This window comes from Jatropha curcas, chromosome 9 (assembly GCF_041381405.1).
Source record: "Jatropha curcas cultivar XTBG-Jc1 chromosome 9, XTBG_Jcur_1.0, whole genome shotgun sequence".
Taxonomy (NCBI): Eukaryota; Viridiplantae; Streptophyta; class Magnoliopsida; order Malpighiales; family Euphorbiaceae; genus Jatropha; species Jatropha curcas.
This window is the reverse complement of record NC_143159.1, coordinates 25,263,825-25,279,333: the sequence shown is the minus strand read 5'-3', so window position 1 is coordinate 25,279,333 and position 15,509 is coordinate 25,263,825. Positions and strand designations below refer to the sequence as shown.

The following is a 15,509-nucleotide window of genomic DNA, read 5'->3' as shown; positions in this document are numbered from 1 at the left end:
AAATATAAAAAGACAATGATATATTTTGACAAAATAAGAAGATAAATAGTAATTTTTCCATTTAATAATTAAGTCTTCAATTGTTTCTATAAAATAATTTATGAGAAAATATTTTCTATAATTTTTCGTATTTGGAGGAAAATATTTTCCATAATTTTTCGTTATTTAGGGAGTTCAAGAGAATAAGTCAATGAAAAATATTTTTCCAGTTAAAAGAAAATCAAGTCATTTTTAAGAAAAATGACTTTACTTTCATTTTCAATAGAGAAAAACATTTTTCAGACATTAATAAATTTATTATAACTTTATAAATACATATCTTTTAATTTATTAATCATCTGTAACCATCACCATCAGTCATCATTCATCACCAACTACCAGTGGTCCTCGATGACTTTTATAATTTAGTATCTTTTGTATTTTTTTTCTCATGGTTCATAATAAAATTTTAAATTACAAAATTTTTATTATTTATAAATATGTTTATAGTCTTGAGAGTTAAAAATTTTAATATTTTTTTATAGTCTTATGAGTTAAAAATTTTACTATTTTTAACTAATTTTTAACCTTATAACCAAACAGTAAAAATAAGTCCTTTCAAAAATATTTTTCTCAATATTTTTTTTGAAGATAAATGATTTTTCATGGAGCTTAAGTTTCCTTTTAACAGCACTACTATTGTGTCACCCCTCCTAATAAAAATACCTTTCTTTATATAATGTGCATACGCACTTTATCCAAACCAACTTGTGTCTACTTGTCATCTTCTGCTCAGACTGCTCTAGATTTTCCCCCCTGTCCTCGAAAGGATATATCTCTGTCTGTTCCCTTGCCTTCAATAAAAGAATAATTCAATTTTCAAAAAGAAAATAAAAATAAAAATAAAAGAATAATTCCAATACACACCGTTACACTACTTCTCATTACATATTGCAATTCCATTGGCCCAGGTACTAAAGTTTCATATCATTTTTTAATAGAAACCTAATAATATTTTAAAATGTTTCTTTTACCCAAAATAACATTTTAAATATTTTTCAATCTGATGTGCGTTTTTTATCTTTCTGCATATTGTAGAAAAATGTTTAAAATGAAAGGTCTTAAATTTAAGTTCGATCGGCCATCACATTTATTATCAATTTGATAAATATTATTTAAAAGAAAGAGTAATTCCTCTCGTGTATTCTATAAACATTTAGAAAAAATAATTAAAATTACAATTAATTTTAATTATTTTATTTCAAAAAATTGTCAAAATTAAGATGGTAATAGAGCTGTTGATTGACTGATTAATTTTATTATCTGTTTTCCTAAAATTCTATTAATGGAAGCTCGTCTGTAAATTTTATTTCAAAAGTTACTGTGGTAACCTTTTTTTTTTTTTTAATGCAATACCTTATTCGTTTTTTTATAATGTACACCCTCAATATTTTAATTTTTTATTAATATTTAAATAAATTAATTTTCTCAATTCGTGAATTATTCAACTAAAATATTAATCGAAAATTAATTTCTAATATAAATATGCCAATTATATCTTTCTGAATTTAACGGCAAGATATATTAAATGAATTAAGTTCACAATAAATAAATTTGGAAAAAGAAAAATAATAGTGGAAGAGAATTCAGTGGGGAGGGAGAGACAGGGGACCAACTAACTGCGTGTGAGGGTTACCTATTAAAACTAACCTCTGCATCTTACCCTTTCTTTCCTCTTTAATGGTAATATATTTTATTAGATTTTTCTCTTTTCTTCATTTTGGGTCTCTGTTTTGGTCGAGAGAAAGAGAGTTTGTTGTTCACTTTTGACTCTCCAATTCAACGATCATGGACGGAGATGCTTCAGCTGAGTTTCAAGACTGGGAACTCCTTGTCAACTCGGATACAGACGGAGTTAACTCGCCCAAGTCAGTGAATAATTCGAGGAATATTGAAGAAATTGAGGTTGAATCTGAAGGTGTTCTCAGGTTAGATTACTTCTCTCTTGAAAATGATGAGAGATATGCTAAAACTGCTATTGATGCTAGTGACGAGGGTTCCATTGAGTCTGATAATCCTAGTTGGATTGATCCTGGGCCGGAAACTCGATATCAGAGGAGGAATTCGGGTGAATTTTGGTCTGATTCGGGTAGTGATCGGTCTGATGAGCGTAAATTTACTGATTTTGATGTGAAAAGTGAATTGGGTTTTGTGGAAAATGTGAAAACTGAAGTTGTTTTTGGAGTAGCTGGAGAAATTGAAGGTAAAAAAGGGAAATTTGAGTCTAGTGAAAGTAATCTTATTAATTTGGAGGGCAAAAACGAAGTGGGGTCTGATGAGAATGTGAAATCGCAGTCTGGTTTTGAAGAATTTGGAGAAAACCATAGTAAGGATAAGGATTTTAGCAAGTTCTGGTCGGATTCAGGTGGTGATAATCTGGTTTTTGGTGATGTTGGGAGAGTGACAGAGGGTTCTGAGATTTTGGGTGAATCCAACATTGGAGATGCATCAAAAGAGGAAAATTCGAGCATTATTGCAGTTGGTGAAAGGAAACCAGGAGGTGATGAGGAGAAGAGGAAGGTAGTATGGTGGAAGGTTCCTTTTGAGCTGTTGAAATATTGCGTTTTCAGGATCAGTCCTGTTTGGACTTTCTCTATGGCTGCAGCTTTTATGGGATTTGTTATATTGGGACGGAGATTGTACAGGATGAAGCGCAAGACAAGGGGCTTGCCGCTTAAGGTCACTGTGGATGACAAGGTCAGTCGTTACTTTTATTTAATTTGGCCATTTCAAGTGGTAATAATATGGTTAAATTGGTCAAGTGCTAATTGTGATTTATCACTATGAGTTTTGCAACAGTTGTATCTGCAGGGTGTTCTAACTCTAATCTAGATTTCTCATCGAGATTCAGACAACTTGTTTTTAGCTGCCTATGTTTCTTGGCTGGACTAATTTTTTAACTTGCCATTTCATGCTTTACGATTAGTCGTGACATTTTTCCTTTTAGATTTTAAAAGTTAACTTATCTTTATGAAATAAATTATTATTCATTTCGAGTGCAACGGCACAGAGGACTTGGTAGTAGCATTTCCTCTGCATATATTCCTGGCCTTCTTTCATTCTAGGAATTTGGTTTAAGATAGTGGTTGTAACAGCCCCCTGCTCCATTTTCTTTTGTCTTTTCTCCTCTTCTTGAACTAGCCTTTGCTTGATGAAATAAAGGTGGAATATGTTATTGCCACCACCAGTAGATGATTATCTAATAGAAGTTCTTGGTGTCTAGCTGGTCATGATTGGCCAAATAAGGAATTAATTGAGTAGATCTGTTAGAAAATGGCTCAAGTTAGGAGTTTCTGAGGTTACTTAGAAATATGAGATATTGGAAAAGGGAATCTGTAAAACTATATGGATTGTAATTGTAGAAAAGTTGGGAAAATGAGAGAATTATCAAGATTGTGGACCAAGTAATGCTCAAGAAGCATTTTAATATTTGATGGCTAAATGATGCTCAAGGGGCATTTTTTTTTTATCTGGTTCATATGCTAATAGGACAGGAAAAATAAAAGATGCTACTTTCTTCCGTTGAAATTGAGGATGGTCTATCCTATATTGCCTCTACTATCACCAGGTGCTTGGAAGCTAAAAGGAACCTCGATCAGCCATTCAGCAGCTCAGTATTAAGTCTCTGTAGCATTTCACATAGGGTTATTTAGTTTAATGTGGTGTGAATGGAATGAAATCTATCTTTTTTCATCACTATTTATTACATATATTAATATTCCTTGTCTTCCATAATCTGCCTCTTGCCTTGTGTCAATAAGTTCCTTGCTAAACATATACTGCATCACATGTAGCTTGGAGCGAATCCAACATTAGCAGTAAGAATCAAAGACACTGGATTCTTTTATTACCTCCCAAGCTTATTTTACGAGGAAAACTAAAGTAAAGGAATGACTTTTGAACTGATAATAAAAGGAACTGATAACACTAAAATCTAGTCCTTTATCTGCTTTGGGTGCACACATTTTGGTCCAGCTTAACTAATGAATTTTCTGTTTATTCTATTTGTGGCCCCATCACAACCTCAATATTAAAAATTTTGTTATATCAGAAAGTCTCTGAGGCAGTGGAAAAGGACATTATAAAACTAGCAATTGCTTGGGCTATATATTTAATAAAAACCTTCCTCTTAGCCCTCTCAGAACAACTTTGCCCTCTACAATGACTTTTCTGTCTAGTGTCAGAGTTTCCTTCTACTTGGGTTCCTTAACTGAATTGAAACCAACCTTTATTGATCTCCTGATAGCAGCAGGCAAGCCCGAGTATTTTCATATTTATCAATCTCCCTCACATTCAGGATGCTAATACAATGATCCTTGCATCTCTGGATGCATTGCTACGGCAAGTAACCAGTAACCCTTGGTTTTTATCCTACTTTATTTTTTCGACTAGATGCTTGCTCATTTTGTTTGAGAATCTCTTTAATGGTTAAGGATCTTTTTGGAATGCTTTTGAGAAAAGGATACTATCATCAGTGAATAGCAAGAATAATATTATTAGTGCTATTCTGCAAACATAACTTTCACCCTATTAAGACTACCTACTTTTCTGGCTTTGGGCCTTTGGCTGAGACCTGAAACACCCTCTGCACTTAAATACATAGATAGAAGGTCTTCTTGTTGGATGAATATTAGCAACTGGGAAGGCATTAATAAAAATAGAATAATGCACAGCTAACACACGCCTGATACCTAAGGCCAATCCATTTCTTAGCTGAGCCCAATCTGGAAGCAAATAAATCCTCAGAATATGCAATCCGCCCATGATTTTCACCAAGAATGCCTATTCTACCCTGTTAGAATCCTTAGACATGTCTAGTTTACATGCTGGAAACCTCCTCCTTCCCCTCTTTTTTTTTTTTTTTTTTTTTTTTTTTTTTTAATTTTTTTTTAATTTTTTTTTTTATCCTTGTATAATAGAAACACTCATAAGCAATAAGGACATTATCTAAAGTAGTCTGCATGGTATGGCAGGCGGTCAGGGACTCTTAAGATGTCATTAGGAGAGACTCATGATGGTTAGCTAAGATTTGGACACAAGCTTATATGTAGCGAGTAGCAGAGTCATTTTGTATTGATAGTGTCAGTTCCTTGGTTTAATTAGTCACTTTAGTTGTTTTCTTATAAACCAAGTCCTAATCAATATAACTGGGCCTTCGCGAGTAGTAATTAGAAAATTTTCACAATATCAGAATCCTTTATCTCTGCAAAATCTCTCTTTCTGTTTTCACTCTCTTTCCTTCCCTTTCTCATCTTCCAACCACTCGAGTTAGGTTGGGTCGTAACATACTTTACGTGAAACAATCAAATAGGGTGTGGCATACTCTTCATTACTTTAGGAATAGGCGATACATAGATGTGATTTACAAGCCCTGGGAAAGGCTTGCCATTATGCTGCTTTAATAAGCCTAGCACTGTGCTGCATTTCTATGCCAACCAGGTGGATATTTCTGGGTTATTTAAGATGAAACATCAGATGAAGCTCAAGAATATGGTTCTGAAAATTGTAGTAGTTGCCTTTAAGTGTTCTGGAACTTGGCTTGTTTTTGTCTTTACGATGTCAAGTCTACAGGGGCAGCATAACTTACTGATATATATGGGACAGAATATGTTTAACCCCTTGTCTGCTGCTTGCGAATTGTAAACATGCAGAATAATCAAGTAATACTTTGTTGTGGACTTGAATACCTTTCTCATTTGTGTAATTTTTTGTTCTACTTGGTTGCTTCACTTTCAATCTTACTAAAGCTGATCTTGAGCATTAGCCATTATGTATTCTGTACTAGCTTCTCTGTCTTTCTTTCTGTGTATATTTTTTGGTCATCAAAGTGTTTGTTTTTAATCTATTTCTTCATTTTGTATTTGCACTTGCAACTGATAGAGCGAGGGATTTGATAATTAGGTTGTCCTCATAGAACACAAGGGATGTTAGTTGAATCCTCCCAAGCAACTTTTTTGCAAGATTCTTCTTTCCATTATTAGCCTTTAGAGGAGAAACAATTGTGAATTCGTATATCCTGTATTATTTGCTGCCTTTATATGCCTGCACATCACGAACTTCTGTTTGAAAGATTATTTCTGGTTTTGCAATCACAATCTTTATGAGTTATGCTCTTGATTAAAACGGTTCTTGAGACTTGTATATAGGTCTGCAGGCAGTAAAAGTTTTTTCAGTTTTATTTGTTCCCAATTTATAATCTGAGCAGATATGGTCTGATCTCTTTAAAATTATTGCATACAACTTTTACTCTCTATTGCAAATTACCTTATATTATGGGGAATTCAGAAACTATTTCACAAAAGTTGAAAGAGGACATAGCCGTCCAGCTTTGGTTTGGTTTTCATTTCTGATTTCCATAAATGTTGAGTTCTATTTCTAATCTCCATCTGCAGAAGGTTTCCCAGTTCATGAGTCGTGCTGCACGTCTTAATGAAGCATTTTCAGTAGTGAGACGGGTCCCCATTGTACGGCCTTTGTTGCCAGCATCTGGGGTTAATTCATGGCCCGTGATGACTTTGAGATGAAAAAGCAGCAATGTTATGCGGTAGATATAATGGGGGAAGTGTTGAAGCATTATGTGAACATTTGTAAGTTTTAATGTTTGTATTGTTCCTCCTCTGTAAGTAAATCCTGGGTGCTTTCTTTTTTATTTTACTTTATATATGGAACATACTTAAATATGTGTATACATTTCAGACCAACTTATTCTGAGGGTCTCATTATCAAAGAGATCATGTAAGGTCAAAAGATGCTTTCCTCTTCTCTGAGTTATCATCCTGCTTTTGATTCGTTGAACATATCCTTCTCATATTTGGTAGAACTCTGTTTAATGTTAGCATAATGCTTTCTTGGGCTCTGTAACAAGTGATTACAAATTTATATCCATGATATCAAAAAACTGCCTATTTAGTTAAAATATAGGGATAAGTAATAATTAAGATCAAATCTTGGGGATTAAATAATATACCCAAGTGAGACAAAATACTTGATCTTCATTCGGTAGGAGGGTGGAATACTGAATGTTGTAACTTTAATCTTATCGCATTCTGAACTTTGTAGTTGACATCATGAACTTAAATTTATAAATTTTGGTAACATTATATATCTTTTCACACTAACAATAATATTTTTTGACTTTTACTAATTATGATTTCATAAGTAATTAATGTAACTTTTGAAACAATAATTTTTACTAATTTCAACTATTCAATAGGTGTTAATTAATCTAATTTTATAAGTGTTCAATAAAATGATTTTGTAAATTGAAGTGTTTAATAGATGTAATTTTATAAGATAATTTTTTGTCAAATGAAAGAAAATATTTGCACATAATGCATGGTGGCGTAGACAAGGGATTATACTTAACAAGATTGGAAATAGGAAGGTCTTTTGCAATGAAAACAACAAATTCCTAAATCATATTCTCAAATGATATATAAACTTAGAAATTTAAACTTGAAAGGTTTACTAAGACTAGTGAGGAATATGATGGTCCGTGTATTTTATTTTCCCATGTTTACTTAATTTATTTATTTGAACATAATAACCTATTGATCTATTTTTTCACCATTATTTTTTTTATGTGATAATCAATTATTAAAGTTATAGTTGAAATAAATGGATAGGCAAATGGAAATATTGGTTATGGTTAGTGAGTATTTACTAGGAATTAATAATTGGACATTGACATGTACGAAAGTTATTTTGAAATTCTTGCATGCAATGTAAGCTGGGTCGCTACGGTTTCGGAATTGAAGGTTCTGGTTCCAAAAAATTTGAAATCGGAACCGACCCAAAAATTAACGGTTCTGGTTACAGTTTGGAACTGAATGATTTCAGCTCCTCAACGGTTCCGGCCGGTTCTTCAGGCAGTTTTCCGACCGGTTTAGGACGGTTCCGACAGGAACTAGAACTGCCGGTTCACGATTCCAAAACTGGTGGAACCGAAACTGAACCGGTTCCAGTTCCTTTATCCTTACACTAAGGGGTCGCCAAAATTCGATTTTTGGAACAGAACCGTCGATTCTGAACCGTCGGTTCTGAACCGGTGGGAACCGAATCGGTTCGAGTCGATTCTGGTTTCGATTTCCACCGGTTCGGAACCAACGATTCTGGTTCCAAAAACTAGATTTTGGCGACCCTTAAATTTAAGGATAAAGGAACAAAATGCCTAATTATATCCAAAAAGAATGAAGATGAAGCTCATCCCAAAAAAATCGACCTAATGCATAATTCTGACCTTGAAATTTTGACCGATTATCTTTACAGCTTCTTAAATCATAATCCCGCACTACATTTCAATAATAATATGCTTCTCGTCGCAAGGGTTCGATAATGACCATATATTTTCACATTTCATTTTAGCGAGGGAAATAATTAGTGAAATGTGAAAGTACATAATTATGATGGGTCCTCATAAAATTCAGGAGGCCACGAAGAAAATCGCCAAAAATATATGATCAAATTGATGCATTCCGCCCAAAACAATTTAAACGAACTTCACATCGAAAAATGGTTAGTGCATGTGGTTAACCACTTGCAATAAACGAGTAGCATAGAAGATTTATAATGTCTTGAAGTGGAGAAAGCAAAATTGAAATAAAAATAAAATTAACTTTCGAGTTTGAACGAGTATGAAATTGAATATTTACCTTTAAAAAATTCCTAAAATTCACTAAAATCAATTATCGACGATTCAAAATATGAAGCTTGATTGGAGAAGGTGCTGCAACAACAATAAAAAGAAAAAAAGAAAAAACCTATATATTTAGTATAAAACATATTTCCAATCAAGCTGATCAATCGAGAGATTATATTTAAAACCCAATAATTTGGTTCTTGGTCAAATTAAAATATGATAAACATATTTACTCCTTGATGCAGAAACCTTAATTTCCTCTACTGGAACTTTACTTATTCTATGCAGAAATTTAATAGAAACAAATACAAAGACTGAGTCTAAAGTTGGAACACTTGACACATAACAAGGAATATAGGAGATATGCCTTTTAACAATCTGAGTACAGAATAAACCGGACTATTAAATTTTCTTTAAGCTCGGTTCCTCCTCAAAAATAAATATAAGAGCTGTATATCTGTGTAATTGATGAAAAATTATAGGCATTTGTGTGCATTTGAAACGGAAAAATGAAAAAGAAATAGAAAAAACTGTTTACTACAACTAAAGTAAGCCTCTCTTTAAATGTACCCGAAATTTGTTTTCCTCAAACAATTTACTCCCTCCGTATATCAAAATATAAGTCACTTGAGTGTTTTAAGGTGTAATAAATGATATTTTTTTCAATGTTATCTTATTTATATTAGACACAATAACTATTTTTATCAATTATCATTAGTTTTGATATGAAGGATAATTTGGTCAAACTACCCCAATGTCGTTATAATTTAGAAGAATTAATAATTTGGTCAAACCTTGTGGCACCCTAAATTAAAAAATTGACTTTGGGCCACCGTGAATTCAATTTTTTTTGTAATAATTTTGCTCTTTTTTACACTAAAAATAGTAAATTTTAAGGTTTTTTGGCTTTTATATGCAAAATATTAATTTGATATCTGGTTAATACAACTTTTGGAATAATAATTTTACATTTTTTTAAATTTTTAATAAATATTTAATTGATTTAATTTTATAAATTAAGATGTACAATGGATCACATAAAGTATTTAACAAGAATAATTTTATAAGTTAAAATGTTAAATTGGTCAAAACAAAAGTTGAGGGTGCATGAAATTTTTTGTGAAAAGTACAAGAGTGATTTATGTATTCAGCCGCTCAAGTGATAATAACATGCATACAACTCATGACATTCAATTGCACCAGTTGTCTCTTAAAAACACTCACATCGACTAAATACCATATCCATCAAGAGCATATAAGAGTGACAAGTTAGCTAGTTAATTGGTAATACTTCCAAGTAAGCCCACCTTACATATATTCACCTGATGGGGTCTAACATCTTACCAATTCACCTAAAAAGCATTTAATGAGTTCCTTTCAGAAAGAAAAATAGAAACAAGAGTTTTGAATATATATATATAAGGTGCAGCAACTGATATATTATTAATGCTGTTTTTTCTGTATATGCAAGTAATGAAAGGAAGCCACTTATATAGTGGTTAAGTCCACGACTAAGTACAAAAAATCCCTTAATAATTATTAACTAATTATTGAAAGCAGATCCTAGCTACCAACTCAGTCAAGATACAATCTGCACATGGTAATCCAACAACCAAATATATCTAACAGAATATGGAAAATATTTAGCCATCCTTATTCCTCCATAAACCACCTTATTTCTCCTTATTTTCCACAACAGGAGCTTGCAAGGAAGTGTGATCACTTATAACCACCTTATCACTCCTGTGATCATCAACATCCCCCCTCAAACTTTGCCGGGGCTGGAGGCATAGTTTGCTGCGAAATATAGCAATGGCAGACTTGTGTATGGGTTTAGTGAAGATGTCAACTACCTGTTGAGTAGTGGGAACATATTTGGTTACTAGAAGACCACGTGCAACTTGTTCTCGAACAAAGTGGTAGTTGAGCTCGATATGTTTACTTCTGGCATGAAACACAGGATTGACTGTAAGAAACAGTGCACTTAGATTGTCACAGTATAGTGTCGGTGGAACTGGCATGGGAATGGAAAAATCTTGAAGCAAATAAGTTAGCCAAGTGAGTTCCGCAGTAGTGTGGGCCATGGCTCGGTACTCCGCTTCAGTACTTGAGCGGGAGACAGTGTGCTGTTTTTTTGCACACCAGGAAATGAGATTCTGTCCAAGAAATGTACAGTACCCTGTTGTTGAACGCCTTGTGAGAGGACAACCAGCCCAATCAGCGTCAGCATAACCCTGCAACAACAACGAAGACTTGGAAGTGAAATATATTCCTAGACTCAAAGTTCCTTTAACATACCGAAGGATCTGATGGGCAAACTTCATGTGCATCACTGTTGGATTCTGCAAAAACTGAGAAACAAAATTGACACTAAAAGCAATATCCGGACGTGTGAGTGTTAAATACTATAATGCGCCTACTAGACTCCGATACAAATGAGAGTCAACAGAAGCTGCAACCTTCTCAACAGCCGGTTTGAGCTCCAAGGGAGTAGCCATGGGTTTACTGTCAACCATTCCAAACCGTTCAAGCAATGTCAAAGCATAATGGGTCTGATTCAACGAAATTCCATCATCTGTGTGTGTAACCTCTATACCTAAAAAATGATGCAAGAGCCCTAGGTCTTTCATAGCAAATTCACTACACAATAGCTGGACAAATTTATCAATTAACAAAGTTGAAGAACCTGTCAAAAGCATGTCATAAACATAGATTAAAAGTGCAAGTGTGCCTTGTGTAGACTTAAAAATGAACAGGGAAGGGTCGGCCAAACTACAAAAAAAACCATAAGAAATTAAAAAACTACTCAATCTGTCAAACCAGGCTCGCGGAGCCTGTTTCAAACCATATAAAGCTCGTTTCAATTTACACACATGTGTCGGAAATTGGGAATCAATCATACCTGGTGGTTGGTCTATAAAAAGATCCTCTGTTATATGCCCATGCAAAAAGGCATTTTTGACATCAAGCTGACGTACCTGCCAATGCCGAACCAAAGCAATCGAAAGAACCATTCGAATAGTTCCAGGCTTGACGACGGGGGAGAACGTTTCTGTAAAATCCTGACCATCAATTTGATGAAAGCCTTTTGCAACTAATCGCGCTTTCAGCCTATCCAAAGTACCATCTGGTTTCAGTTTAGCCTTAAACACCCATTTGGATCCTATAATATTCATGCTTGCCTATCTAGGAACCAAAGTCCATGTCTGATTATTGTGTAATGCTGTCAATTCTTCTTCCATGGCATGTTTCCAACCAGAATGTGCCAGGGCTTGTCGTACCGTTCGTGGCTCCTTCGGAATTGAAGTATCCACCTCTGTTAAAAGAGCATAGCGAGGATTCGGTTTCACAATCCCTAACTGAGAACGTGTTACCATTGAATGACGGGGAGAACCCTGTATCGGTGCGTGAGGGACTGTTCCAGAGGAAACTTCATCAACTGAAACAAATAATTCAGGGGATGGAACGTTCAACTGATTTTCGAGTGTTTCAGTTTCAATATTAGGAATAGGCAAAATGGAAGAAGTGTCAGACAACGACAAATTCGTGGCTGGCGATTGGGGATTTGACGAACCAGAAGATGAGGGAAAATTAGGTAATGGGGAATCAGGCGTAATAGGGAAAGATGAGGTATATGGCGTGGACAAAGATGAGGGCGAAGAAAGAGTACCTGTTCCCAAATTTGGTGAGGGCAGTGGAGAAGGAGGATCCACCAGTGGTGCGGATTCATCAGCAGACGCTGCTGCGGGTGAATTCGTTGAAGAGGGACCTGTTTCTAATGTGTTTGAATTTATCTGAGGGATATTACATGCAGGTGGCTCAGTTTCTAATTGTGTCGAGTCTTTTTGCAATGGAAACGGGACAGGTATCAGGGATAATAATTGGTTGGGTTTGTCCTCTATAGGTGACACATCAGCTGGTAGTGGTATCCAAGTATCAAATACTTGTTTTGCACATTGAGATGCATTTTTTTTCTTTTGATTTATAAGGAAAATAGCCCTCATCGAACACTACATGCCTGGAAATAACGTATTTCCGATTCTGAATATCATAACATCGATAGCCCTTGTATTTATCACTGTAGCCTGCAAACACACAAAGAACAGACTTTGGGTCAAATTTATTTTTCCTTGTATCCCAAATATACGGAAAACATTTACACCCAAATACCCGTAAAACAGAGTAATCAGGATGCTTATGATGTAATTGATAAAATGGTGACTCAAAAGAAATTGATGATGATGGAAGCCTATTAATTAAATATACTGCAGTTGAAAAAGCATTAAACCAAAAAGATAAGGGAAGACGGCTGTGAAATAACATGGACATTCCCAACTCACGAATTATACGATGTCGACGCTCAACTGTTCCAGCTTGTTCTGGTGTATATGGACACGAAATATGGTGAACTATACCAGTTTTAAGAAAATGTGTAGCCAAAGCAGAATTAACAAATTCACCTCCGCCATCAGATTGGTAAACTTTTATAACAGCATTGTATTGTCTTTTAATGTAACTTTCAAAAGCAATGAAAGCCGAATAAAAGTCAGATTTTAAGCGCAAGGGTATGATCCACACATATTTGGAAAAATCGTCGACAAGACAAGCGTAATACTTAAATTTTTCAATTGACAGAACTGGGGCTGGACCCCATACATCACAATGAATTTTTTCAAAAGGAGTTGTAGCAGAATTAGCACTTTTATAAAAAGGAAATTTGCTGAGTTTCCCCAGCTGACAACTATCACAAACTTGGTTTATTTTTAATGGTCCTCTAACAGAGATGAGGCCTTTATTATGCAGATTATTTAAAGCAGACATTTGTGGATGTCCTAGACGTTGGTGCCACACATCGGCACTACAAGACTTAAAACGAAATGAAAAATTAGCCTCAGGACTACTGGAAATCGTATACAAATCACCCTTCTTTGGTCCCTGCATGATTGTTGCGCCTGTCTTCCATTCCTTCACAATAAACGAATCGTTAGTGAACTCACAATTTACTGGAAATTGTGAAGTTAACTTGCTTACTGATAGTAAATTCTTTTTTAAGCTAGGAACATACAAAATCTCAGATAAAGGAAGAACATTATTATTCTTACAAATTTCAGCAGTTCCAACACCTGCTATAGGGATGGAAGAACCATCTCCTATAATTACAGAATCGCTACCTGTATATTTATATAGACTAGATATCATACCTTCATTACCAGTCATATGATTGGTAGTACCGGTATCGGACGTCCAATCATGGTCACGAACACTATTATCTAGTGTTAAAGACGCCAGAGCTTGTGGAAGGGATTCTGTGGGTGTTGAAGAAGGGATCCACCAGCAAATTTTCGCAATATGTCCTTTTTTGCTACAAATCTGACAGGTTTCATCTCGATAAAGTTCGCGTTCTGCTACTGTCATCCTTCGTTTTCCAGGTGGTGCAGGTCGTCGTGTTTGGCCTGAAAAATTCCCTTGATTCTGTGCTTGAAATCCACGCCCTACAGAAGAAAAAGATGAGCGAAAATTTTTTGAGTCATAGTTGGAATTTGACACACCAAACTGCTGGTCTCTCTTTGATTGTGCATAAAATGCCAAATGTGGAGTACGAGTAGCCAAGGCCGAATTTCCAGTGTTTGTGAACCAGGTTCGCCTTTGATCATGGTTTTGAAGTTGGGAAATTAATTCAGTGTAAGACGGAGTTGGGGGTTTCAACATGGTGGTTGTGAAAGTTTCATATTGAGGACCAAGGCTTGTTAATAGGCTGTAAATTTTTTCTTTTTTTGAAATGGGGCGGCCAATTGCAGCTAAACTGTCGCAAATATTTTTAAACTGGCGAATATGAGTGGTGATGGGTACAGTCTCATCTTTGCGAAGGTAGGTTAATTGTTGACAGAGTGTAAACTCCCTTTCTTGAGAAACTTGGGAGTATGATTCTTTTAAACCATTCCACACAGCAAACGCTGTGTCAAGGCCAATAACTAGACCAAGGGATTCTTCTGAGAGAGTCCCTATGATCCATCCACGAAGCAATCGATCCGCCTTTTTCCAAGTAGTAAAATTTTGAATGGCCTGATCTGTGGCTTTGTCCGATCCGGCTGGGTTCATTGGGGGTTCTTCAGTGATGTGTTCTGTGAGATCTTGGCTTTCGGCAAGTCCTAAAACTTGCTCACGCCATAACAAATAATTATTTTGGGTTAATTTGAGGGTGACGAAATTTCCGACATTGAGAGAAAGGGAAGAGGAAGCCAGGAGAGTAATATGAAAGAAAAAGGCCTGGATTTAGGCTCTGATACCAAGAAAGAAAAATAGAAACAAGAGTTTTGAATATATATATATAAGGTGCAGCAACTGATATATTATTAATGCTGTTTTTTCTGTATATGCAAGTAATGAAAGGAAGCCACTTATATAGTGGTTAAGTCCACGACTAAGTACACAAAATCCCTTAATAATCTATGAAATATTAACTAATTATTGAAAGCAGATCCTAGCTACCAACTCAGTCAAGATACAATCTGCACATGGTAATCCAACAACCAAATATATCTAACAGAATATGGAAAATATTTAGCCATCCTTATTCCTCCATAAACCACCTTATTTCTCCTTATTTTCCACAACAGGAGCTTGCAAGGAAGTGTGATCACTTATAACCACCTTATCACTCCTGTGATCATCAACACTTTCCCTATCACAGTGAGCCAAATAGGCTCAAGTGATAATAATTATTGGTAATGAGTTAAATTCCCTCCAAACGTAAGTCTTTTATCTCCCATTTATCCCTACCTAAGATTATATTTATTAATTTAGGCTGTGTTTTTTTTTTTTTCATAAAATA

The 15,509-nt window shown here is 34.9% G+C and overlaps 2 protein-coding genes across 2 annotated transcripts; one reads left to right on the top strand and one right to left on the bottom strand.

Moving 5' to 3' along the window:
• Nucleotides 1-1,695: 1,695 nt before the first annotated feature.
• LOC105637912 (hypothetical protein) lies at nt 1,696-6,836 on the top strand. Its single transcript, XM_012221587.4, has 2 exons — nt 1,696-2,736; nt 6,432-6,836. Exons 1-2 carry the CDS (start codon nt 1,828-1,830, stop codon nt 6,561-6,563), a joined length of 1,041 nt encoding a protein of 346 aa, XP_012076977.1. The 5' UTR covers nt 1,696-1,827; the 3' UTR covers nt 6,564-6,836.
• Nucleotides 6,837-13,595: 6,759 nt separating this feature from the next.
• Nucleotides 13,596-14,386, bottom strand: LOC149493906 (uncharacterized). Its single transcript, XM_089725741.1, has 2 exons — nt 13,879-14,386; nt 13,596-13,642 (listed from the first exon to the last, which is right to left on the bottom strand). The coding sequence occupies exons 1-2, from the start codon at nt 14,384-14,386 to the stop codon at nt 13,596-13,598; spliced, it is 555 nt and encodes a 184-aa protein (XP_089581867.1).
• Nucleotides 14,387-15,509: the final 1,123 nt, after the last annotated feature.